Source organism: Myxine glutinosa, chromosome 14 (assembly GCF_964187855.1).
Source record: "Myxine glutinosa chromosome 14, kmMyxGlut1.1, whole genome shotgun sequence".
Lineage (NCBI taxonomy): Eukaryota > Metazoa > Chordata > Myxini > Myxiniformes > Myxinidae > Myxine > Myxine glutinosa.
Window position 1 is genome coordinate 27,425,232 of NC_136274.1, and position 27,861 is coordinate 27,453,092.

At 47.5% G+C, this 27,861-nt stretch overlaps 1 protein-coding gene across 2 annotated transcripts in view; it reads left to right on the plus strand.

Moving 5' to 3' along the window:
• Positions 1 to 2,260: 2,260 nt before the first annotated feature.
• Positions 2,261 to 27,861, plus strand: part of LOC137439526 (cell adhesion molecule 2-like) — a 132,557-nt gene continuing 106,956 nt past the window's right edge. For both annotated transcript variants that reach the window (XM_068135357.2, XM_078768115.1), the window contains exon 1: positions 2,261 to 2,738. In XM_068135357.2, the coding sequence (XP_067991458.1) occupies positions 2,669 to 2,738 (70 nt within the window). In that variant the 5' untranslated portion in view covers positions 2,261 to 2,668. The remainder of the gene's footprint in view (positions 2,739 to 27,861) is intronic.

A 27,861-nucleotide genomic window follows, 5' to 3' on the forward strand; every position in this document is an offset into this window, starting at 1 on the left:
TGGCGTTGTAGCTATGTAGTTATTGGCAGATGTGCAGGTGGCGTTGTAGCTCTGTCGTTATTGGCAGATGTGCAGGTAGCGTTGTAGCTATGTAGTTATTGGCAGATGTGCAGGTGGCGTTGTAGCTATGTAGTTATTGGCAGACGTGCAGGTGGCGTTGTAGCTCTGTCGTTATTGGCAGATGTGCAGGTGGCGTTGTAGCTCTGTCGTTATTGGCAGATGTGCAGGTAGCGTTGTAGCTATGTAGTTATTGGCAGATGTGCAGGTGGCGTTGTAGCTATGTAGTTATTGGCAGACGTGCAGGTGGCGTTGTAGCTCTGTCGTTATTGGCAGATGTGCAGAGTTAAATTTTATATTAGTAGTTTTTGATATGACACAACGTGAAGGTATTTCAAATTAATATCGCTGACCTAGAGTTGCTAAAATGAACTTCCATAATGGCTGTTAGCTGATAAATAATTATGAATAAAAGTAAAGGCAAATAAAGGTAAATTTGTGCTCCTCGGGCGCCATTGTTAATCCGGGCCTTTCTGTACCTCTCAAAGACTCCAAGACCTTTGTCTGTAGTACAATGTAGTATATCGCTTCATTATGGGCAGGTGCCCCTGCTTCACACTTTTCTCCCCTGGATGCTGTGGGTCCAAGGTCCTCTAACCCCGCCTCTCATATAGTCCGTGGGCTGAGTAGGGTTTACATGCACCCCCCCCACAACTTAACTTCCCGGGTATGTCCATGTACCCCCCACCCTAGGGGTTTGGAAAAACCATGTTAACAGAAAAAAAACTCATTCCCTCATAGTTTGACCTCTGGTGACCTCATTAGTGACGTCATTTGCATATAACACATATCATTGTAAAGAGTGTCCCAGGAAAAACATTTTGAGGGGTCATATGCAACCATAGGATGACTAGGTAAAAAGTTATGTCCATTTGAATTTCGCCTACCCCTAATTTTCGGAAATCACTGACACAGGGGGGGTAACATCAAAATATGCGTGGGAGGTACCTTGGGAATGAGTTTTTTTTCTGTTAACATGGTTTTTCCTAACCCCTAGGGTGGGGGGTACATGGACATACCCGGGAAGTTAAGTTGTGGGGGGGGGGGGGGGTGTGCATGTAAACCCTACTCAGCCCACGGACTAATACAGAATCAGAAGCCAGGGCCTGCTGACCTTCCCTGGACTGGTAGCTTCTCTGTTTTTTTTCCTGAAACTCCCCAGCTCGTACCTCCTCTGCCCCTCCTCCTCTACCTATCTACCTTTCTCCTCTACCTCTACTATCTCCTCTACCTTTACCACTGCTCCTCCTCCTCCTCTGCCAGCTCCCCAGTCCCCACTCCCCCTCTGCCAGCTCCTACCGACCTCCTCTGCCCTCCTTTAGTATCGACAGGTTGCAAGAATTCTTCCAGCAACCCAATCCTTGTAAAACTCCTCCACACCTTTGTTCCTCTTTTTTTCTTATTTATGGAAGCTCTCTTCATTCCATTTGACTTCACACTTCCCTACATATTTTCATGCTGGCAGTGCATCTTCCTCCATCCCTACCTGTGATTATTCCACCCTCATCAGGGGCGGATCCAGGGGGGGGGGTGCAGGGGGTGCACACCCCCCCCCCTTCGATCCAGGATGAGGGTGCAGGTGGTGCGATTCTGCTGAACTGTTGGAAGAACACAAGGAACTGCAGAAACTTCCAAGAACGCACGAAATGCTGTTTCTGACAATTTTTTCAAATTTCCTTTGGGGGGGCACCCCCAGACCTCCTCTCCCCCCCCGTCGCTGTAGTTTCATGCACCCCCCCCCCTCCCGTCTTGAAATTCCTGGATCCGCCCCTGCTCATCCACGTCCTCTATCCTCAATCCTCAACCCCTTCCCATTTATTTGTTGGTTGCTATGTTTTGTTTACCTTTCTCCAGCTCCTGCTTGCTCTCTTCCTTTGATGCATCCACGTATTGTCCCACAGTCCATTGTCACTGTGTTGCCATGCCAATGCCACTCGCCCTTCCATGCGCCTCGACTCTGTATTCAAAGAAAGATCTCATGTACGATCCGTGTTCTTGAGTTGATTAACCAATCACATGGGGGAGATGACACAAACGGGCGAAACCGAGTCCATTTCGAATCAACAATCCAGAGAGATGTCGGAGAACAATGAGTTGGAATGGAGAGAGAAGCGTGGAAATGGGGATGAAAGGAAAGGAAAGGAAAGGAAGGGGTGAGAAGGGGAGGGTGGAGGGGGCAGGTAGAAACCGGAGCAATACAGGGGGTTGTGGAGCTAAAGAGCAAAGAAGCTGCAACAGAGAGCGTGGGAAGAGCTGCAGGGAGAGCAAGTCTGAACCAGGGACGTCCAGGCAAACAAGAAAATCTGAACTTGGACATCTCGAGACTGTAGCAGCAGTAATAAACCGGGAAGAAGAGCGACAGAAAGATCGGAGGGAAGAGCAACAGCGAACAAGGGGGGAGGACAGGGAGGGAAGGCAGAGCGAGCCGGTGCGTCCGATAGTTTCGTTACGGCAACGAGTGGGAGAAACGAGCCCAGGAGGGACCGTTACATCGGTTGCCATTGCTGAACGGCCTGAGAGTGAGGGTTCTTCTCCTCCACCTCCTCTTCTTCTTCTCCCTTCGTCGTCTTCTTCTTCCTCGCCCTCTTCGAGCGCTGCTCTCCCCAGCGAGATGAATCACCGCGAACGCTCCTCACGATGTGCGCTCCTTCTGCTCCTCCTCGTGCTGTCCTCGCGGACAGGTCAGAGCACCGCAGCGTCTGTCCATACGTCTCTCTGTGTACGTACTGTCCTCCGTTAGTGCAGCCTGTTTGGGTCTGTACGTGCATCTGTGTGCGCTGCCTGTACGACTGTGCGTGTGTCTGAACGTGCCGATGTACAGATATTTATCGGTCAATGTGCATCAATTTCACTACGTAGTTTCTTGGTCTATGGACATGTCTATATATATATATAGGTATATGTATGATGACACGGTTGTTGTTTTTGTACAGGACACGGTATACACTTGCTGTTGGCGACTTTGTACCGTCTTCGAACCTGACATTTCTCACACATGTGGCGATGTCGATTGTGTGTTTCAATTGCGCACTCTGTCCGCATCGCATCGCACTCGCATTACCACCTGCCTGGGCAATGATGCCTGTGCGATGCATTGTGCGAACACGACATTCGCATTGTGTGTCACCGCTTCACCGCCTGTTAAACCTGCTCATTGGTCTCATGGCGAAGTGTGTGTGGGCTGTGTGGAGCCTGTCTGCGCGTCTGTCAGCATGTGGGAATGTGTCTACGTGTGACTCGCTGGTTCTGTGGCTATCTGTCCCTGGCAGGTTCTATGGCTATCTGTCTATGGCATGTTCTGTGCCTATCTTTCTCTGGCAGGTTCTGTGTCTATCTGTCTCTGGCAGGTTCTATGGCTATCTGTCTATGGCATGTTCTGTGTCTATCTGTCTATGGCATGTTCTGTGTCTATCTGTCTATGGCATGTTCTGTGTCTATTTGTCTCTGGCAGGTTCTGTGGCTATCTGTCTCTGGCAGGTTCTGTGGCTATCTGTCCCTGGCAGGTTCTATGGCTATCTGTCTATGGCATGTTCTGTGTCTATCTGTCCCTGGCAGGTTCTATGGCTATCTGTCTCTGGCAGGTTCTATGGCTATCTGTCTCTGGCAGGTTCTATGGCTATCTGTCTCTGGCAGGTTCTATGGCTATCTGTCTATGGCATGTTCTGTGTCTATCTGTCCCTGGCAGGTTCTATGGCTATCTGTCTCTGGCAGGTTCTATGGCTATCTGTCTCTGGTAGGTTCTATGGCTATCTGTCTATGGCATGTTCTGTGTCTATCTGTCTCTGGCAGGTTCTGTGTCTATCTGTCTCTGGCAGGTTCTGTGGCTATCTGTCTCTGGCAGGTTCTGTGGCTATCTGTCCCTGGCAGGTTCTGTGTCTATCTGTCTCTGGCAGGTTCTGTGGCTATCTGTTTCTGGCAGGTTCTATGGCTATCTGTCTCTGGCAGGTTCTGTGGCTATCTGTCCCTGGCAGGTTCTGTGGCTATCTGTCTCTGGCAGGTTCCATGGCTATCTGTCCCTGGCAGGTTCTGTGGCTATCTGTCTCTGGCAGGTTCTATGGCTATCTGTCCCTGGCAGGTTCCGTGGCTATCTGTCTCTGGCAGGTTCCATGGCTATCTGTCCCTGGCAGGTTCTGTGGCTATCTGTCTCTGGCAGGTTCTGTGTCTATCTGCCCCTGGCAGGTTCTGTGTCTATCTGCCCCTGGCAGGTTCTTTGGCTATCTGTCTCTGGCAGGTTCTATGGCTATCTGTCCCTGGCAGGTTCTGTGTCTATCTTTCTCTGGCAGGTTCTATGGCTATCTGTCTCTGGCAGGTTCTATGGCTATCTGTCTCTGGCAGGTTCTGTTGCTATCTGTCCCTGGCAGGTTCTGTTGCTATCTGTCTCTTTCAGGTTCTGTTGCTATCTGTCTCTGGCAGGTTCTGTTTCTATCTGTCTCTTTCAGGTTCTATGGCTATCTGTCCCTGGCAGGTTCTGTTGCTATCTGTCCTGGCTGGTCCTGCGGCTATCTGCCGCCTGCTGGTTCTGTGGCTATCTGCCGCTGGCAGGTTCTGTGGCTATCTGTCTCTGGCTGGTTCTGTGGCTATCTGTCCTGGCTGGTCCTGCGGCTATCTGCCCCTAGCTGGTTCTGTGGCTATCTGTCCTGGCTGGTCCTGCGGCTATCTGCCCCTGGCTGGTCCTGCGTCTATCTGCCACTGGCTGGTTCTGTGGCTATCTGTCCTGGCTGGTTCTGTGTCTATCTGTCCTGGCTGGTTCTGTGTCTATCTGTCCTGGCTGGTCCTGCGGCTATCTGCCCCTGGCTGGTCCTGCGGCTATCTGCCACTGGCTGGTTCTGTGTCTATCTGCCCCTAGCTGGTTCTGTGGCCATCTGTCTCTGGCTGGTTCTGTGGCTATCTGTCCTGGCTGGTCCTGCGTCTATCTGTCACGGCTGGTTCTGTGGCTATCTGCCCCTTGCTGGTTCTGTGGCCATCTGTCCTTGCTGGTTCTGTGGCTATCTGTCCCTTGCTGGTTCTGTGGCTATCTGTCCCTTGCTGGTTCTGTGGCTATCTGCCCCTTGCTGGTTCTGTGGCTATCTGTCCCTTGCTGGTCCTGTGGCTATCTGTCCCTTGCTGGTTCTGTGGCTATCTGCCCCTTGCTGGTTCTGTGGCTATCTGCCCCTTGCTGGTTCTGTGGCTATCTGTCCCTTGCTGGTTCTGTGGCTATCTGTCCCTTGCTGGTTCTGTGGCTATCTGTCCCTTGCTGGTTCTGTGGCTATCTGCCCCTTGCTGGTTCTGTGGCTATCTGTCCCTTGCTGGTCCTGTGGCTATCTGTCCTGGCTGGTTCTGTGGCCATCTGTCCTTGCTGGTTCTGTGGCTATCTGCCCCTTGCTGGTTCTGTGGCTATCTGCCCCTTGCTGGTTCTGTGGCTATCTGCCCCTTGCTGGTTCTGTGGCTATCTGTCCCTTGCTGGTTCTGTGGCTATCTGTCCCTTGCTGGTTCTGTGGCTATCTGCCCCTTGCTGGTTCTGTGGCTATCTGTCCCTTGCTGGTCCTGTGGCTATCTGTCCTGGCTGGTTCTGTGGCCATCTGTCCTTGCTGGTTCTGTGGCTATCTGCCCCTTGCTGGTTCTGTGGCTATCTGCCCCTTGCTGGTTCTGTGGCTATCTGCCCCTTGCTGGTTCTGTGGCTATTTGCCCCTTGCTGGTTCTGTGGCTATCTGCCCCTTGCTGGTTCTGTGGCTATCTGCCCCTTGCTGGTTCTGTGTCTATCTGCCCCTTGCTGGTTCTGTGGCTATCTGCCCCCTTGCTGGTTCTGTGGCTATCTGCCCCTTGCTGGTTCTGTGGCTATCTGCCCCTTGCTGGTTCTGTGGCTATCTGCCCCTTGCTGGTCCTGTGGCTATCTGCCCCTTGCTGGTTCTGTGGCTATCTGCCCCTTGCTGGTTCTGTGGCTATCTGCCCCTTGCTGGTTCTGTGGCTATCTGTCCCTTGCTGGTTCTGTGGCTATCTGCCCCTTGCTGGTTCTGTGGCTATCTGTCCCTTGCTGGTTCTGTGGCTGTGAGTCCCTGCCTGTCTCAATATCTAAGTCTTTCTGGCTGGCCTCTGGTTTTTTTCGCTGGATAAGTATTTGTGTGGCTGTCTGGCTATTTGTCTCTGCCAGGTTGAAAATTGTGGCAAACTGGATCATTGGATTTCTGGCTCAGTGCCTCGCTGTCCTGATTATTCATCTGACGATGTAAACACTGTATTTAGCTCATTGGAAAGCTGGTCCTTGGCTGGCAGACTCTGTGTACACCTGACTCGTTGGATAGCTGGCTGTGTGACTCGGTGTTTTGCAAGGGTTTCTCTCAGAAGCTGCCTTAGCTTGATTCTGTTTGACATCAGCTCTGGCTGACTCTGTGGATTCTAGTTCTGAATGCCTCTTTGTCTTGCTGGATTGCTGGTTCTGTGTTGAGTTGCTTCTGTCGGTAGATGACTCTGTCTGGTTACATGGATGGCTGGCTCTGGCTGTGTATGGATAGCTGACTCTAATTGGTTCATTAGCACAGCTAATGCCAAATGGTATCATTAGAATGGATACCTGCCAGATTATATTGACTGGTTGTGTCTGTGGCTGACTATTTACCTTGCCACCAAAGGTGGATGGAGGTTATGTTTTCACCCATGTCTGACTGTCTCTGGCTGGCCAAAGGTGGACGTCTGTGTGTTACTTGCGAAAAGCGAAGGTTTTTCAAGTATATTGGTTGGTCTTGTGCGTTATGCTGTCTGTCTGTTTGTTACTTGCCGGAAAATATTTCGGCAAGTATGTTGATCGGTTGGTTTGTCTGTTTGTCTGTCTGTCTGTCTGTGCGCAGCACTACGTCTACACCGTTGCACGTAGAATCGCCAAACTTTACACACATATTGGTCTTGCCCTGGAATGGACTGTGCCCAATTTTTAACTCTGTCAGCCCAAGGCCTCCGTTATGACGTCATAATTTGATAATTCGACAAGTACAAAACTTCATCCGATCAAGATGCAATTTCTTGAGCGCCATGTCGGCATAAACTGGTGGAGAAAAAAAAAGTAATGATGACGTCATCGGTCACGTGGTTCGGCCGCCATCTTGGAAAAACCGAAAAACTTTGCACCTCTATGTCTCCGAAAGTGCTGAATAGACAAAATTGAGACATGGCTCATTGTAAAGAACTCTCCATGGGGAATAAAATATGTTAATGATTATGTCATAGGTGCCTCCATTATGACGTCATAATTCGACAAGTACAAAACTTCATCTGATCAAGATGAAATTTCTTGAGCATCATCAAGGAATAAATTCGTTTAGAAAACAAATAATGATGACGTCATCGGTCACGTGGTTCGGCCGCCATATTTGTCCAAAATAGCCAATAAAAAAGACATTCCGGCAAGTCCTCGGTCTCTGACCGATTTTTCATCTGTTTGTCGGTTTGTCTGTCTGTCTGGTTGTCTGTCTGTTTGTCTGTCTGTCTGTCAGTCGCCTCCAGGTCACTATTTTCAACTGATCTTTCTGTGGCTGTCCGACTAAACTTCACCAAATGGTACCAGCCCCTGGCTGGTTCTTTGGGTCATTGGCTCAGGCTGGTTCTTTAGCTATATCCTTGACTTCCTGGCTGGCTCCTTGGATAACTATCTCTGTGGCTGGTTCTGTTGTTTATTGTCTCTGGGTGAATCAAACTGGTGTGAAACTGGCTCATTGGATTGTTGGTTCATTGTATAGCTGCCTTAGTGGATATCTGGCGATGTGAATAGTTGACTCTTTGGCTCCTTGGCTGCCCGGCTGCTTCACTACCTAGCTCATTGAATACTGGGATCCTTCGATACCAGGCTCCTTGGATACCAGGCTCCTTGGATACCAGGCTCCTTGTATACTAAACTCCTTGGATACCAAGCTCATTGAATACTGGGATCCTTGGATACCAGGCTCGTTGGATACCAGGCTCCTTGGATACCAGGCTCCTTGGATACCTGGCTCCTTGGATACCTGGCTCCTTGGATACCTGGCTCCTTGGATACCAGGCTCCTTGGATCACAGTCTCCTTGGATACCAGGCTCCTTGGATACCAGGCTCCTTGGATACTAAACTCCTTGGATACCAGGCTCCTTGGATACCAGGCTCCTTGGATACTAAACTTCTTGGATACCAGGCTCCTTGGATACCAGGCTCCTTGGATACCTGGCTCCTTGGATACCTGGCTCCTTGGATACCAGGCTCCTTCGATACTAAACTCCTTGGATACTAAACTCCTTGGATACTAAACTCCTTGGATACCAGGCTCCTTGGATACTACCGGTAAACTCCTTGGATACCAGGCTCCTTGGATATTAAACTCCTTGGATACTAAACTCCTTGGTACCAGGCTCCTTGGATACTAAACTCCTTGGATACTAAACTCCTTGGATACTAAACTCCTTGGATACCAGGCTCCTTGGATACTAAACACCTTCGATACCAGGCTCCTTGGATACCTGGCTCCTTGGATACCTGGCTCCTTGGATACCTGGCTCCTTGGATACCAGGCTCCTTGTATACTAAACTCCTTGGATACCAAGCTCATTGAATACTGGGATCCTTGGATACCAGGCTCGTTGGATACCAGGCTCCTTGGATACCAGGCTCCTTGGATACCTGGCTCCTTGGATACCTGGCTCCTTGGATACCTGGCTCCTTGGATACCAGGCTCCTTGGATCACAGTCTCCTTGGATACCAGGCTCCTTGGATACCAGGCTCCTTGGATACTAAACTCCTTGGATACCAGGCTCCTTGGATACCAGGCTCCTTGGATACTAAACTTCTTGGATACCAGGCTCCTTGGAGACCTGGCTCCTTGGATACCTGGCTCCTTGGATACCAGGCTCCTTCGATACTAAACTCCTTGGATACTAAACTCCTTGGATACTAAACTCCTTGGATACCAGGCTCCTTGGATACTACCGGTAAACTCCTTGGATACCAGGCTCCTTGGATACTAAACTCCTTGGATACTAAACTCCTTGGTACCAGGCTCCTTGGATACTAAACTCCTTGGATACCAGGCTCCTTGGATACTAAACACCTTCGATACCAGGCTCCTTGGATACTAAACTCCTTGGATACCAAGCCCCTTGGATACCAGGCTCCTTGGATACTTAACTCCTTGGATACTAAACTCCTTGGATACCAGGCTCCTTGGATACTAAACTCCTTGGATACCAGGCTCCTTGGATACTAAACACCTTGGATACCAGGCTCCTTGGATACTAAACTCCTTGGATACCAAGCTCCTTAGATACTAAACTCCTTGGTACTTGGCTCCTTGGATACTAAAATCCTTGGTACCAGGCTCCTTGGATACTAAACTCCTTGGTGCCAGGCTCCTTGGATACTAAACTCCTTGGTACCAGGCTCCTTGGATACTAAACTCCTTGGTACTTGGCTCCTTGGATACTAAACCCCTTGGTACCAGGGTCTTTTTGGATACTAAACTCCTTGGTACTTGGCTCCTTGGATACTAAACCCCTTGGATACCAAACTCCTTGGATACCAAACTCCTTGGTGCCAGGCTCCTTGGATACTAAACTCCTTGGTACCAGGCTCCTTGGATACTAAACTCCTTGGTACTTGGCTCCTTGGATACTAAACCCCTTGGTACCAGGGTCTTTTTGGATACTAAACTCCTTGGTACTTGGCTCCTTGGATACTAAACTCCTTGGATACTAAACTCCTTGGATACCAAACTCCTTGGATACCAGGCTCCTTGGATACTAAACTCCTTGGTACCAGGCTCCTTGGATACTAAACTCCTTGGATACCAGGCTCCTTGGATACTAAACTCCTTGGTACCAGGCTCCTTGGATACTAAACTCCTTGGTACCAGGCTCCTTGGATACTAAACTCCTTGGTACCAGGCTCCTTGGATACCAAACTCCTTGGATACCAGGCTCCTTGGATACTAAACTCCTTGGTACCAGGCTCCTTGGATACTAAACTCCTTAGATACCAGGCTCCTTGGATACTAAACTCCTTGGTACCAGGCTCCTTGGAAACCAAACTCCTTGGATACCAGGCTCCTTGGATACTAAACTCCTTGGTACCAGGCTCCTTGGATACCAAACTCCTTGGATACCAGGCTCCTTGGATACTAAACTCCTTGGATACCAGACTCCTTGCATAACAGGTTCCATGACTCACTGGCTCTCACTGGTTTTGTGACAGATGTCCTGAGACACTCTTTTTCTGGTTCGGTTTATCAAAGGCTTCGGCTGATTTATGAATCGTCTCTGCATGCTTCTCTGTCTCACTGGCTTTGGCTGGTTCTGTGTTGAGCTGCTTCTGTTTGTATAGCTGGTTCTGTCTGGTTATGTGGGTAGCTGGTTCTGTCTGGCTATGTGGATAGCTGGTTCTGTCTGGTTATGTGGATAGCTGGTTCTGTCTGGTTATGTGGATAGCTGGTTCTGTCTGGGTATGTGGATAGCTGGTTCTGTCTGGTTATGTGGATAGCTGGTTCTGTCTGGTTATGTGGATAGCTGGTTCTGTCTGGTTATGTGGATAGCTGGTTCTGTCTGGTTATGTGGATAGCTGGTTCTGTCTGGTTATGTGGATAGCTGGTTCTACCTGGTTATGTGGATAGCTGGTTCTACCTGGTTATGTGGATAGCTGGTTCTGTTTGGTTATGTGGATAGCTGGTTCTGTCTGGTTATGTGGATAGCTGGTTCTGTTTGGTTATGTGGATAGCTGGTTCTGTCTGGTTATGTGGATAGCTGGTTCTACCTGGTTATGTGGATAGCTGGTTCTGTCTGGTTATGTGGATAGCTGGTTCTGTCTGGTTATGTGGATAGCTGGTTCTGTCTGGTTATGTGGATAGCTGGTTCTGTCTGGTTATGTGGATAGCTGTTTCTACCTGGTTATGTGGATAGCTGGTTCTGTTTGGTTATGTGGATAGCTGGTTCTACCTGGTTATGTGGATAGCTGGTTCTACCTGGTTATGTGGATAGCTGGTTCTGTCTGGTTATGTGGATAGCTGGTTCTGTCTGGTTATGTGGATAGCTGGTTCTACCTGGTTATGTGGATAGCTGGTTCTGTCTGGTTATGTGGATAGTTGGTTCTGTCTGGTTATGTGGATAGCTGGTTCTGTCTGGTTATGTGGATAGCTGGTTCTGTCTGGTTATGTGGATAGCTGGTTCTACCTGGTTATGTGGATAGCTGGTTCTACCTGGTTATGTGGATAGCTAGTTCTGTCTGGTTATGTGGATAGCTGGTTCTACCTGGTTATGTGGATAGCTGGTTCTGTCTGGTTATGTGGATAGCTGGTTCTGTCTGGTTATGTGGATAGCTGGTTCTATCTGGTTATGTGGATAGCTGGTTCTACCTGGTTATGTGGATAGCTGGTTCTACCTGGTTATGTGGATAGCTGGTTCTGTCTGGTTATGTGGATAGCTGGTTCTATCTGGTTATGTGGATAGCTGGTTCTATCTGGTTATGTGGATAGCTGGTTCTGTCTGGTTATGTGGATAGCTGGTTCTGTCTGGTTATGTGGATAGCTGGTTCTATCTGGTTATGTGGATAGCTGGTTCTACCTGGTTATGTGGATAGCTGGTTCTGTCTGGTTATGTGGATAGCTGGTTCTATCTGGTTATGTGGATAGCTGGTTCTATCTGGTTATGTGGATAGCTGGTTCTACCTGGTTATGTGGATAGCTGGTTCTGTCTGGTTATGTGGATAGCTGGTTCTGTCTGGTTATGTGGATAGCTGGTTCTATCTGGTTATGTGGATAGCTGGTTCTATCTGGTTATGTGGATAGCTGGTTCTACCTGGTTATGTGGATAGCTGGTTCTACCTGGTTATGTGGATAGCTGGTTCTGTCTGGTTATGTGGATAGCTGGTTCTACCTGGTTATGTGGATAGCTGGTTCTGTCTGGTTATGTGGATAGCTGGTTCTGTCTGGTTATGTGGATAGCTGGTTCGGTCTGGTTATGTGGATAGCTGGTTCTGCTGTTCGCTCATGCTGTGGATATCCGCCAGACTCTATTGGCTTACTGTGGCTGACTTTGTTGATAACTGGCTCGGGCTGGTCCCTTGGCTCATTGTTTCTTGCTGGTTTTGTGCCGAGCTGGCTCCTTGAATTCCTGGCTGGCTCCTTGGATAACTGACTCTGTTTACAAGGCTCTCTCGCACTGCTTATAACTGCATCTGGCTGATTCCATGTATACCTAGCTCTGGCTGACTCTGCAACTCACGATCTCTTGCTTGCTCTTGGCTACCTGGCTATGGATGACCCTGTCGCTGGCTGTTTTTGACTCTTAAATCTGTTGCTGTGACATTGTCCTTAAAAAAAAAGGTCAAACAAAGCGGATTCCAGAAGAAAATAAATAAATAAAACGACAAGAACCACCCCCAGAGGGCGATTTTACGAGTCTCGTGGGAGAATCAAAGCTTAATAACGGCCTGTCATGGATGATAGTTTTTCTCTTACTGGGATCATTGGCAAGACAGGATAGTTGAAATTAGTTCAGCAAAATGAGCCAAAAGAGAGACTACAAAATTACTACCAGTTCACCCCAGGGGTGGAACTGTTGGCATTTGATGTGGTCACATGAACCTCTCATTTTCCCCCAAACAGAGGGCTTCGGTATGGGTCACGTGACTGTCATGGTACGTGGTGGCTTGTAGTGCAAGTACCAGTAGATGTTGCGACTGAACCCAGGATGTATAAACACCAACCTGTGCCGATAAAATCCATAATTACTACCTCCAGGGAGTAACACATTCGATCGTGTGTGTGTGTGTGTGTGTGTGTGTGTGTGTGTGTGTGTGTGTGTGTGTGTGTGTGTGTGTGTGTGTGTGTGTGTGTGTGTGTGTGTGTGTGTGTGTGTGTGTGTGTGTGTGTGTGTGTGTGTGTGCGTGCGTGTTTGTGAACAAGATATCTGGAAAAGTTCTGAACGGATTTGGATGAAAGTTGGTGGGATGATTGCCCTTGTGATAAGGAAGAATTGATTAGTTTTTGGTGAAGCTTAGGATATTGTTCTGGATCCAGGAATTTTTTGGGGGGAATGTTTTTGGGAAAGATTTTTTCTGTTTTACTGCATTAAAGCTTTTATTCTTATTCTTAAATTAAATGATGTTTTTCTCCTCTAATTCCGAGCTATATCAAAATAAATTATTTGATAGTTAGGGGCTACTTTCTTTTTCTTTTATTGTTTTGGGGAGAGGGGATGTTAAACAAAACCTATTATTCCAACTTGACCCACGGCGGGAGTATGCGCTCTACTGAGTGGCGTTCTAGTTACTCCCGCCAGGGAGTAATGCATTCGATCGTGTGTGTGTGTGTGTGTGTGTGTGTGTGTGTGTGTGTGTGTGTGTGTGTGTGTGTGTGTGTGTGTGTGCGTGCACCGTGTGTTTGTGAACAAGATATTTGGAAAAGTTCTGAACGGATTTGAATGAAAGTTGGTGGGATAATTGCCCTTGTGATAAGGAAGAATTGATTAGTTTTTGGTGAAGCTCAGGATATTGTTCTGGATCCAGGAATTTTTTGAAGGATTGTGTACCATTGGAAGATAGGGCTCATTTTTTTTTTTAACATTATCTTCTATATATTCTATATTTAACATTGTGATATGAAAATAGTTTTCATATTTGTTGTAAAAGTAGTTTAAACTCGTGGTTATGCATTAGAGCGGTGTATTTTTTTGCAGCGTCGTCTTCAAGGTTCTTCTTTTTTTTTCTAATAAAGACATATTCTGCCATTTTAAAACCACCAAAGTGTGTATTCGGTTTCCCCGTTTCATAAAATGTATCGTTTGATACGTATAATGTTTTAAAACTGGTTTTTTTTTATACCTCAGAAGAGATATCAACATTTACCTCAGCGAATGTCAATCGCGGTGTCAGTATTTGATGAACTTATAAAGACTTAGCTGAGTTATAAGTGTGACCAGCATGTGCACGGGATTCTTCCCAGAAGAATGAGTGGTCGCATTCGCTTGTACGACTTGAAATGAGCGAGTTTTGTTTTGACGTTTGGCCCAGTTTTACATGTTGTATCCCTAAGGAATGAAACGAACGTTTTTCTGGCTTACAATTTTATTTGAAGTCACACATGCCTCACAATACACTCACCTATATGGAATTGAACGCTGAATCCGAAAATGTAAGTGAAATTGCCTTGTTTTTTTTTTAACATTATCTTCTATATATTCTAAATATATATCTGTGCAGTGTCTGTCTTGTGTTGTCTTGTCTTGTCTTGTGTTGTCACTGAACTACTCCCTCAAACTTTTGTGAAATCGTACTATTCCACCTTGACCCACGGCGGGAGTATGCGCTCTACTGAGTGCCAGTGGCGTTCTAGTTTTTGCTGAACTTTATTGAAACCAACCCATCAATGAACTTAAAAGGGAACAATTTGTATCATACATTGTGCCAATGGGTGTTTATCACTGTTATAGAGCCGAGCACATGAGTAGCGGATCACACAAGGGAGTCACCTTGAGAGAATAAGGAGAGGGGAGGTGATGGAATTTTGAGGTGGGTGTTTGACTACATCTACTCATACAATTGTCAGTTTATAGCATTACAGAGAGAGACAGTATATGGCGGCAGACAAGAAGGAGAGCCAAGGAAAACGAGATGAAAAAGGCAGAGACAAAGGCATTCCGTTTGTACGATTGGCTACCTGCCACACACGTTGAGTTCAATAATCATTACACAATCGCTCGCGATTAAAGGCATTGCATCCATTCTCTTGTCCATTTTGTTTTCGATGGAAGACGTCATGCATCAGTGTTGATAATGTTGAAAACGTGTATAGAAGGCTGAGGTGGGGGGCAGTGGGGGAGGGAAGTGGGAGGAGTCTGGGTCAGGACCAACCTCTTTTTTAGCTAGTTTTTGCACCATTTGTTTTTAATCTATTTATTACCTCCGCCACCAAAGGTGGATGAAGGTTTTGTTTTCACTCCTGTCTGTTTGTCCGTTTGTTTGTGAACAAAATATCTCAAAAAGTTGTGTACAGATTCGGACTAAATTTGGCAGATATGTAGCGTATGTCACAAGGACGAAATGATTAGATTTTGGTGAAGATCCGGATTCGGATCCGGCTACTAGAATTTTTTAAGTGGTTCTTCACCATTGGGAGATAGGGCCAAAAACGATACATAGCAGGATATCTCAAGAAGTAGTGAACGGATTTGGACGAAACATGGTGGGCCGGTTGGGTGTCTGACAAGGACAAATAGATTCGATTTTGGTGAAGATCTGAATATGGATTCGGATATGATAATTATTTAATTTTTCAAGTGATTCTTCACTATTGGGAGAAAGGGCCAAAAACGATACAAAGCAGGATATCCCAAAACGTTATTGATGGATTTGGACGAAACTTTGTGGACAGGTTGGGTCTGTGACAAGGAAGAATCTATTCGATTTTGGTGACGATCTGAATATGGATTCGGATATGAGAATTATTTAATTTTTCAAGTGATTCTTCACTATTGGGAGAAAGGGCCAAAAACGATACATAGCAGGATATCCCAAAAAGTTATTGATGGATTTGGACGAAACTTGGTGGACAGGTTGGGTCTGTGACAAGGAAGAATCGATTCGATTTTGGTGACGATCTGAATATGGATTCGGATATGAGAATTATTTGATTTTTAAGTGATTCTTCACCATTGAGTGATATGGCCAACCAGGTGGAGGTATGCTCTCTACTGAGTGCCGTTCTAGTTATGTATGCAAATGTGGAGGAATTTTACCTTCTCCCCTACCTTACTCCCACCTCCCAAGCCTACCCTTCCTCGCCCGCCATTTCCTTACACTACCCTCATCTCTCTCTCTCTGTCTCTCCCTCTCTCCTGACATCCTTCCTGATCTTTCTTTTCTCAGTTTAGATCTCGCTATCGTCGCCATTCCCCACCATGCATAAGTAATACACAGATGGTGTTTATCGCACAGTGCTGGAGAGTTGTGTTGTTCTGGAGAGACCTGAGGGACTTAATGGGAAGATGGCGAATAGATGAGGTATGTAAAGTCAGCATTTTAATTGTCGCTGTGCATATAATTACCTGTTGAACAGAATCGAAGCTGTCTTCATCGTCTCTTTATGCACGAGAGCATGGCTGCGACCAGATGGTCCTTCTGCTTTTGCCAACTCCTTGTATCCTTTTAGTTGCAGTAAGATTACAAAGACATTAACCAAGCCGATTAGAAAAGTAGGACCACTGGACCTGTAGCTTATCTGGGCCCTGGCCTAATGTTGTAACCCAAATTTTGTAGCATTCTGACTGGTGGTTCTGGAGAAGATTTTGGAAGGAATTTACTAAGTCCGCCATTTTGACCAACTTCCGGTCACGTGACCGGAACGAGCTTTGCAATCCTTGTTACCAGTCAGCAGCGGAACCTCATCGGCCAAGAGTTTTGGCCAGAAAGGTCGAAATAGGCGACGGACAAACGGGCGGATGATGCACAATGACAATACCTTATCTGGAATTCCAATTCCAGACAGGCTAAAAAAATGTAATGAAGGCCCAAAACCTTAGCTTTGATTTGTTTTCCATGGTGGTGAGGACATCTTTGTGAACCTTTGGTTGAGGAAACCTCTCGTTCGAATTGTCCGCTGACACCGACATATAGTAGTGTGTTCAAAAAGTATCCGACCTTTATTTTTCGTGTGTAAAAAAAAAAAAGAAGCTAGGGAGGCGTTGATTGGTGCACGTATGTAGGCGATCCTAATGCGCACGCGTGAATTTTTTCCCACCTGCAGAAGCTGTCATTCGACGGCAGACCGCCGATGAGTGAGGAAATGTAAGTGAGCGCCGTCGGATTTTCGTTTTTGACAAAATGACGGAAAAACTTGAACAACGCTACTGCATCAAATTTTGTGTTTCATCAAACTTGCATCAAAACTGCAACTTGGTTTCTGGGTCGTACCCATAAACCCAGGACTCATCGCCAGTGATCACTGTGTTGAGGAAGCTGTGATCGCTGTTCACAGTCTCCAGCATGTCCTGTGCGATCTCCAAACGGAGTTGCTTCTGCTCAATCGTTAGCAGCTTTGGTACGAACTTCGCTGAGATTCTCCTGAAGCCCAAATCCTCCTTCATAATGGAATGAACGGTGTTGAATCTTGCGGATCGTTTCCACTTGGGAATCGCCAAGCTTTACACAAAATTTGATGCAGTAGCGTTGTTCAAGTTTTTCCGTCATTTCGTCAAAAACGAAAATCCGACGGTGCTCACTTACATGTCCTCACTCATCGGCGGTCTGCCGTCGAATGACAGCTTCTGCAGGTGGGAAAAAATTCACGCGTGCGCATTAGGATCGCCTACATACGTGCACCAATCAACGCCTCCCTAGCTTCTTTTTTTTTTACGCACAAAAAATAAAGATCGGATACTTTTTGAACACAGTCCGACAGGCTGAACAGTTTACGTTTTGTATCCCACTGATAAGCTGGATCCCAATCCGGATCTTAACTAAAATCGAATCAATTTGGCCTTGTCACACACACACACACACACACACACACACACACACACACACACACACACACACACACACACACACACACACACACACACCTAACATGTCCACCAAGTTTTGTCTGAATCCGTCCACAACATTTTGAAATATCTTGCTATATATCATTTTGTCTCTATCTCCCAATGGTGAAGAATCACTTAAAAGAAAAAAATTCTCATATCCGGATCCGTAGCCAAATCTTCACCAAAATCAAATCAATTCGTCCTTGCCACATAGCCAACCTGTCCACCAGGTTTCATTCGAATCCATCCATAACTTTTTGAGATAACCTGCTCACAGGCAGACATACAGATAGACATTGACAGATGCTGGACTTACAACGCACCTGACACCTGAACTTGCACAACAACAGGGTCAAATCCATAGGATCAGATGGAACAAACACTGATTGGGACAGCTGAGAAATGGCGCACGACTCTTGTTGTTGTGTTGTTGTTGTTGTTCTTCTTCTTCTTCTTCGATTCACGTCCAATCAGCATTGAGAAAGCTTTGTTTGGACTGTGTAATGTATTAATGTGAGTAGGACCTCTACACTTGATTACATTTTTTCCCTCTTATTTCCAAGTGCTCTTGGTGGAGTAATTGATTTACTGTTTCGAACTCGTCCATTTTGTGCAATTATACACACCTGTGGTCTCATCTATAGGCGGTGAGGTGGAAATGGTGCCAAGATGAATTTACAAACTCATCACCGTGTGATGAAACCAATGGCACCGATTCACTAACTGTGTTCATTCCTCGCTGTGATTCATTATGGGATGAAAATCGGGAAATGTCAATGGTGCCGGTAATCGCTGTGTGTGTGTGTGTGTGTTCCCTATTGGACTAACTGCTCTCTCAGGTACACACAGCGTTAAGGCCTATCATCAGGGTTTGTCCGGTGGGTCAAAGGAACAAATGTGGATTTTCGGATGGAAAGCAAACTATTGTTTTTGGTTTTAATTTTGTGAAAAGCTCCAGTTTGGGCCTGTTAATCAGAAATGCTCAGGAATTATGGGAATCGAATGGCCTTTTATTGAGCCAAAGGATGAATCGTGCAATTAAATTAATGCAAAGAGATGGAATCACAGATTGGGAATGATGATTAACATGAGTTTCTTTGGAGAGTGAAACAGTTTCTTCTTTTGTTGAAGATTGCACTCTTCCGCCGAGCGTCGCTCAATCAGATGATATCTCACCATATGACCATGCGCGCCCATTCCGCTGGGCGATGGGTGGCACACTGTCGTGGCTGGGGTTCCATACAGAGAAGACTTCAACTTTCCACCCGCTGCCACCACCACATCCTATGAGAAAGAATGAGCAGTGGAAGAGGCTTTGAGCGATGAGGTCAGGTTGCCCGAGATATATATATATACAGTATATATATATATATATATATATATATATATATATATATATATATATATATATATATATATATATATATATATATATATATATATATATATATATATATATATTCAAATGCCGGATAATTTCACCTCTGATGTCCATTAAGAGTTGTTGGCAGTGAAATTACTAATTACGGTCTTGTCAGGTGATTGGAAGGGAGCGAAGAGTGCACAGAGACGCACTGAAGCATCATGGAGTGCGTTCTCTTCCCATGTGAAGAGCCTGTACGGAATCTCTGTTTGTAACACCTGCACGTCCATTTTCAGGATGTGAAGTGGACGTAGAGAAGACCCTAACCATAACCTAACCAAAATCGATGAAAAAGGAAAACTTTGCAGAACACGTTATTTTTAATCGGCTCGGATTCCCGAATATTCACCCGTTTGCTGTCGGATCATGTCGATGGAAAACAGAACTTGCTGAAATTGGGTTCAATCAGGAGGGGAAAATGATGGTGTTTGAGGCAGGTGGTGCAGGAACGGGACAAGATGCCTTTCGGAGTCGGCGTAACTCGGGCCTTTACTCGTGGGACCCTAAACCGCTAAAAATGTGACTACCTTGCATGGTTGGCCAGATAACGTTTGTGGCCCAAGTCTTTCATGAAGGTAACTTGGGCAGGAATTAGTGATTCGTTCAGGTTACCAGAGTCACCTCGCCTACTCTCCGCAAAGACCACAGTGGGATATTTAACGATCACTGATGACCATTTCTGGCCAGACGGAACATCCAGTTTACAGAACCTCACCCGGCCTGCAAAACATCAGGGTGGCAGTCTGAAACAGCAGGGTGGCAGTCTGAAACAGCAGGGTGGCAGTCTGAAACACCAGGGTGGCAGTCTGAAACACCAGGGTGGCAGTCTGAAACAGCAGGGTGGCAGTCTAAAACACCAGGGTCGCAGTCTAAAACACCAGGGTCGCAGTCTGAAACACCAGGGTGGCAGTCTGAAACACCAGGGTGGCAGTCTGAAACACCAGGGTGGCAGTCTGAAACACCAGGGTGGCAGTCTGAAACACCAGGGTGGCAGTCTGAAACACCAGGGTGGCAGTCTGAAACTCCAGGGTGGCAGTCTGAAACTCCAGGGTGGCAGTCTGAAACTCCAGGGTGGCAGTCTGAAACTCCAGGGTGGCAGTCTGAAACACCAGGGTGGCAGTCTGAAACACCAGGGTGGCAGTCTGAAACACCAGGGTGGCAGTCTGAAACACCAGGGTGGCAGTCTGAAACACCAGGGTGGCAGTCTGAAACACCAGGGTGGCAGTCTGAAACACCAGGGTGGCAGTCTGAAACAGCAGGGTGGCAGTCTGAAACAGCAGGGTGGCAGTCTGAAACACCAGGGTGGCAGTCTGAAACACCAGGGTGGCAGTCTGAAACACCAGGGTGGCAGTCTGAAACACCAGGGTGGCAGTCTGAAACACCAGGGTGGCAGTCTGAAACACCAGGGTGGCTGTCTGAAACACCAGGGTGGCTGTCTGAAACACCAGGGTGGCTGTCTGAAACACCAGGGTGGCTGTCTGAAACACCAGGGTGGCTGTCTGAAACACCAGGGTGGCTGTCTGAAACACCAGGGTGGCAGTCTGAAACACCAGGGTGGCAGTCTGAAACACCAGGGTGGCAGTCTGAAACACCAGGGTGGCAGTCTGAAACACCAGGGTGGCAGTCTGAAACACCAGGGTGGCAGTCTGAAACACCAGGGTGGCAGTCTGAAACACCAGGGTGGCAGTCTGAAACACCAGGGTGGCAGTCTGAAACACCAGGGTGGCAGTCTGAAACACCAGGGTGGCAGTCTGTAGCTGGCTCGGGATTCGAACTCGGGCGGGGCAGCTCAGAGGGTGGTGTGCATACCTCGTGCCAATCCTGGAAAATGACATTTAATTATATAATGAATAGGAAGAAGAGCAGCAGATCCACAACTAATCAACAACCTTGGTGGTTGTAATAAACGAATTTGTAATTGGTTCTTGCACTCTCTTTAGGAGATAATTACATCGTTGCTCCGTAAAATAAAATAATTTCTCACCCGAATGGGTTATTTTGAATTCCATCCGTAACGAACTTTGTAGTTTTGTGAATCAACAGATATTTGTGCATATTGTGGCACTTTCTGCAAGTCTTGTGACTTTTTCTCCAAATGAGTTTTATGTAAATTGCAAACATATGGACACTTCGAGATGTATTGCGACTAAAAAGTAAAATGTTCCGCCGTTCTGGTCAAGGTGAAACGGTGTCTTTGGCCACCAGGTGTACAAGGTTTTCATTCGTTTCAAATCGGAGGCTTGCTGCGCCCCCGTGGGTTCTGCCGAACGGACAGCTTACGGTGATTACAAACCAGGCCGGCCTGATGAGGCACCGTACAAAACTCCATGATGAAATCCACAAGGGGAATTTGGAGTTTGATGAGGCACCCGCACAGGTGGTTGGATAACTTGGGATTTGTACCATCGCACGCAAATTACCTGTACCTGTCGCCAAATCCACGGGCTCTGTTGCTATGCTTAAAGGGCAAAGGCTATAATATTTCTGACGTTTCAATGTCCAATTTCAAACGTCGGAAATACAATCGAATCTCACGTATTATCTGATGCTTTATGCCATACCTTTGTACACGTGTCATTTGGTAGCAGGTTCAACAAGCCCATTCAAAATATACAAAGATGGTGGCCTTCCCTCCTCTTGCGTTGCTTTGCACATGAAGCACAGTCTGAAACTCCAGGGTGGCAGTCTGAAACTCCAGGGTGGCAGTCTGAAACTCCAGGGTGGCAGTCTGAAACAGTCTGAAACTCCAGGGTGGCAGTCTGAAAGTCTGAAACTCCAGGGTGGCAGTCTGAAACAGTCTGAAACTCCAGGGTGGCAGTCTGAAACAGTCTGAAACTCCAGGGTGGCAGTCTGAAACAGTCTGAAACTCCAGGATGGCAGTCTGAAACAGTCTGAAACACCAGGGTGGCACTCTGAAACAGACTGAAACTCCAGGGTGGCAGTCTGAAACAGTCTGAAACTCCAGGGTGGCAGTCTGAAACAGTCTGAAACACCAGGGTGGCACTCTGAAACAGACTGAAACTCCAGGGTGGCAGTCTGAAACTCCAGGGTGGCAGTCTGAAACTCCAGGGTGGCAGTCTGAAACAGTCTGAAACTCCAGGGTGGCACACACATGAAATTGAAACTGTCTCGAGCTCTCTCTCCATCTCTGTCTCTCTCCCTCTTTCCCTCTCTGTGGCCCTCACTTCCCCCACCCTCTCTGTCTCTCTCTCTCTCTCTCTCTCTCTCTGTCTCGCCCCTCCTACCCCTCCACCTGCCCTCCACCCCATGTGTGTGTCTCTCTCTCTCTCTGGCTCTCCCCCTCTCTGTGTCTTCCGCTCTGTGTATGTGTCTCGAGCACGGCCCGACATTCCCGAAATCAGAACAAGGTTCTGACCCGGACACATTGCGGAGGTCGACCTGCATGCACACTTAGTCAGGTTCACTATGTTTTTTCGTTCAAAATTTTTGGTGATTAGCAAAACTATACATTTTTGGAATATTCAGAGCATGAGGAATCCAAAAATTAATGTTGGCATTTGCATAGACACCTTTGCGAAAATGACACTCAGGACAGTGATGAAGATCTGTAAAAGCATAGTCCTGAACGGTATAGACCTAGTAGATCCTGTGTACAGGACTTATAGTTCAATCTGATACTAACAAGGCTGCTTTATTGCTTTATAAACCCATACCTATAACTTCAAAGGACTTGCAATATCATGTATTATGTAATACAGTTATATCACAAATATAAAGACTGGTTTTCAATTACCTTTGTTTGTTGCTTTTCTATAATCCTGAGCACTATTTTGAGACCTTTATTGGATTCCTTGACCCAGAAAACATAGGATTAGCATATTTAATTAATTTTCTAGGTTGACTAGAAGCCGAGATCGCGCAAAATATGTATTTTATGGCGGCCATTTTGTAAATCCAAAATGGCGGCCATGCAGGTGTCTGTGCAAATGCCAACATTGATTTTCGGATTCTCCATGCTCTGATGATCCCAAAAATGTACAGGTTTGATAATCTCCCAAAATTCTCAACGAAATTATATTTCTTAACATAGTGAACCTGACTAAGTGTGGTTTGTGGCACAGCAATTCGACTCCCAAGGCCGCAGCCTCTCCAACGAGGCATGTATTTCAAGGCCAGGCTTGGGCCTACTTCAGCCAGCCCCGGAAGGGATCTGCATGGATTGATGAGACATCTCGAGCGAATTAAACCGGCTATCCAAAAGCCATTAATTCCTTTGCCACTTATTAATTGCAACTTGATTTGGAATTCCAATGCAACGTTCACCTGTCGGAAGAAAAACTTTCCGGATGAAATTGATTTCGGGAATGTCGGGCCGTGCCGAGTGTGCCGCCATTCATTGCAATTTGCACCACGGGGCGAGGACGTGTAATCGTGAGCGAAGGAATCGCAACCGGGCGTTTGTTATTCTTCTGGCTCGCTTTTTGTTCCGTGTCATCAGCCATTACGGTCGGAAAACTTGAAAGTCACTTTCCCGACACGGCCCTGCCGCTGAATCTGATGGCCACTCCAAGATGGCATTGGGAGACGAAGCGGGTTTCAGGCAAAGTGAGCCGGAGGGATGAAATGGGAGATGAAAACATCTCGTCCTTTCTGATGAAGAACCTCCTGCAGGTGCAGATTTGCTCCTTCAATTTCTCGATGCCCTTCTTGGCGCGACGTCCAATAATGATGGATTCAAGGCGATGGAAAAGATAAGATTTGTACGCCGGGTTTTCCTTCTTTTTTGCCATAATGAACTTGGTGCTGAGACATTAAGAAGACCGAGTGACGTTCGGGTGATATTGCTTTTCTTCCGAGCGCAAGCTTCGGCTGCGGGATGGCTCGGTTGGTGGTGCTTATCTCCGATTTACCTGATGCGATAGGGCCGAGCCTACAAGATTCTGTCCAGGTGCCTTCAGGAGGTGATTAATGAATTAGCCTGAGGAGGGCACATAAGCTGGCAATCAGCAACATACCTAGGAGGGTACATCATCCATATAGGAGGACACGCAAGCTGTGTGTGTGTGTGTGTGTGTGTGTGTGTGTGTGTGTGTGTGTGTGTGTGTGTGTGTGTGTGTGTGTGTGTGTGTCTCTGTCTATCATCCTCTCTACGTGTGTCTCTCTCTCCCTCTTCCCCTCTCTGTGTCTCTCTCTTCCCCTCTCTCTCTGTCTTCCCCTGTATGTATGTGTCTCTAGCTCTCTCTCTCTCTCTCCATCTCTCTCTCTCTCTCTCCATCTCTCTCTCTCTCCATCTCTCTCTCTCTCTCTCTCTCTCTCTCTCTCTCTCTCTCTATGTGTGTCTCTCTCTCCTTCTTTCCCTCTCTGTGGCCCTCACTTCCCCCACTCTCTCTCTCTCTTTCTCTCTCTCTCTGTCTCTCCCTCTCTATGTGTGTCTCTCTCTCTCTTTCCCTCTCTGTGGCCCTCACTTCCCCCACTCTCTCTCTCTCTCTCTCTCTCTCTCTCTCTCTCTCCCCCTCCCTCTCTGTCTCGCCCCTCCTCCCCCATGTGTGTGTCTCTCTCTCCCTCTTTCCCTCTCAGTGGCCCTCACTTCCCCCCACTCTCTCTCTCTCTTTCCCTCTCTGTGGCCCTCACTTCCCCCCACTCTCTCTCTCTCTCTCTCTCTCCCTCTTTCCCTCTCTGTGGCCCTCACCTCCCCCTCTCTCTCTCTGTCTCTCTCTCTCTCTCTCTCTGTCTCTCCCTCTCTATGTGTGTCTCTCTCTCTCTTTCCCTCTCTGTGGCCCTCACTTCCCCCACTCTCTCTCTCTCCCCCCTCTCTCTCTGTCTCGCCCCTCCTCCCCCATGTGTGTGTCTCTCTCTCCCGCTTCCCCTCTCTCTGTCTCGCCCCTCCCCCCCTCTCTCTGTCTCTCCCCTCTCTGTGTCTTCCCCTCTATGTATGTGTCTTGAGTTTGTGGTACTTTCATGATGTATTTTACATCCTTCGTTCTTGTTGTCCTCAACACCGCCATTACACTATACCTCCTGATACTGCCCTGACCGAAACAATCCGCCACTGTCTTCATTCTACAATCTGACTTTTTTTGCAGGAATGGAGAGTAAATGTAGTCAGATAAAAACGGTGGTGACATGTTGTTGTGACAAGAGACTCACCATGGCCGTTCAGACATGACAGTCTGTTGTCGTATTTAGTAGGACGTAGAAGTATCCGATACCAGTATTCCAGCAAACACCAGGGCTTCCTACAACGGAAAACACTTTGCACCTCCTGGGTTTATGTCACCACAGTATTTCTGACATTGCGATTTACGGAGGGATTGTAAATGATAAACTCGTCTGCGACATCACATAAAAAGGAAGGGAATTACAGCTGCGAGGAACCGATACCTTGCGGGCAGCTCGAGGTACGCTTGAGCAAACGAGGTGCATTGATGATGCCACGTTCTTCCTACGGCAAATTGGCCTCGGATTATTGTCCCGGTGGTAGTTCTGGGGTGTGCCAGGTCGCGCACGACAACACGGACCTGCCACACAAAATCATTGGCCTTTTGCTCACAATGGTATCCGATATGGCTCTTTCCTTTCACTGTGCGTCCCACACGCATCTCCTCCCGTTTGTCCTTCTCCCATGTCCTGTTTTGCTAACGTCGATCGCACCAATTGCTAATTTACAGAAGCCGGAGTATCAAACGAAGCAAGCCTCTCTCGGGCCTTTAAAATTGAGATTTGAGAAGCCAATGAGCTGCTCAGGCGTACCGACTGTAAAATGTGAGCACTATAGGGATGGGATGGTGGGGAGGGAAGTGAGTGGGAGATGTTTCTATAAATACCTTGGACCTTGTTATGACCTCCAGCAGAGCACACTTTTCCTCAAGGTCACGTCTGTTATTTCCAAATTATCTCTCTCTCTCTTCTCTCTCTCTCTCTCTCTCTCTCTCTCTCTCTCTCTCTCTCTCTCTCTCTCTCTCTCTCTCTCTCTCTCTGTCTCTCTGTCTCTCTGTCTCTCTCTGTTTGGCTGTCTTCCTCTCTGTCTTTATCCCTGCCTGTCTATTTGTCTTCAACCTTGTTTGTCTGTCTTCATCCCTGTCTGGCTGTCTTCATCCATGTCTCTCCCCCCCCCAGATCTCTCTATCTCTCTCTCTCTCTCCCCCCATTTCTCTCCCTCCCCTCTCTCTGGGTATCTCTCCCCCAATTTGTGTGTGTCTATCTCCCACCTCTCTGATCTCTGCCCCCCCCTCTCTCTGTGGTCTGCCCCCTCTCCGTATCTCTCCTCCTCTCTGTATTTCTCTCTTCCCCTGTCTCTCTGTCTCTCCTCTGTGTGTGTGTGTGTGTGTGTGTGTGTGTGTCTCTGTCTCTCATCCTTTCTGTGTGTGCCTCTCTCCTACTCATTCTTCCTCTCCTCCTCTCTGTCTCTCCCTCTCTATGTGTGTGTCTCTCTCCCTCTTCACCTCTCTGTGGCCCTCACTTCCGCCACCCTCGCTCTCTCTCTCTGGCTTGCCTCCTCTCTGTGTCTCTCTCTTCCCCTCTCTCTCTGTCTTCCCCTCTATGTATGTGTCTCGAGCTCTCTCTCACCATCACAGTCTCTCTCTGTGTCTCTCTCATCCCCTCTCTCTCTGTCTTCTGTTACGGAGTCCTCTACAATCTCCTGGTCTCGGTAACCTCCGAACCCCGAGAGGAACCCCGGCAGAAAAATACATTACCCTGTGTTGAAAATTAATAGTGAAACCACACCGATGATTATAAATAAATAAACTTGTATTATAAATCACACACAGGTAATACAGTACAGCAAATGGCCATTAAGAGTGCACTCTATATATATCTTATATAAAGTCAAGTGACTCACTGCTCTGCCAGCAAATGAACGGACACTCCTCAATGTCTCTATGACTTTTCCCAAGGCGAATGGGATTCGCTCCAGCGGTTGATGGAACGAAATCCGGTCGAAGCCCGAATCTCGCTCTCCAGTCGATATCCGAAGCGTGTACAGTGGGCAAGGGTGCTCTTCCCGCCAAACTGTACAACGGCGCCCTCCAGAGGCGCACCTTCACCGCTCCCTCAGCAAACCGCAACGTAATTGGAGACGAAGCGGTTTCACCCACTCATCCCCGACAGACGGTAGGATGTTGGGGGTGAAGAGGACACGAAGCAAACGTTCACAGGTGTCCGAAGCACGGGGTTCAAAATGGCTGACGGCTCTGGCTTGAGCCGATGCGATGAGGCAAGGATTCGTCGGAATCTCAGCGCCCCAAATCTGTCTACGCAGATTTCTCCACTCCAGCGAATATTCTTATCGCCGGATGTCCCTTCCAGGAACTCAAAATCCCCTCGCGGCTGTCGGTAAACCTGGCTCGATACGGAGTGCTGATGTCACCGTCCTCTCCGACTTTGCACACGCTGCTTCTCCCTCACCTTATTGTCTTCTCCTTCGGTTTCCTGTTTCACTTACATTTATCCTTTTTAACTTTTGATAACCGTTTGTGAATAATAAACCTTGTGAAACTAATAATAATACATAATATCAGGAACATGTCCAGTGGGTGAAAACCACAATAATGGAAGTCACGAATCCGTAACACTTCCCCCTCTATGTATGTGTCTCGAGCTCTCTCACCATCTCCCTCCCTCCCCCCCCCTCTCTCTTCCCCCTCCTCTCTCTCTCTCTCTCTCGCTCTCTCTTCCCCTCTATGTATGTGTCTCGAGCTCTCTCTCCATTGTAGTCTCTCTCTGTCTCTCCCTCTCTATGTGTGTGTCTCTCTCCCTCTTCCCCTCTCTGTGGCCCTCACTTCCCCCACTCTCTCTCTCTATCTGTGTCTCGCCCCCTCCACCCCACCCCCATGTGTGTGGCTCTCTCTCCCGCTTCCCCTCTCTGTGGCTCTCCCTCCCCCTCCCCCTCTCTCTCTCTTTCTCTCCCCCTCTATG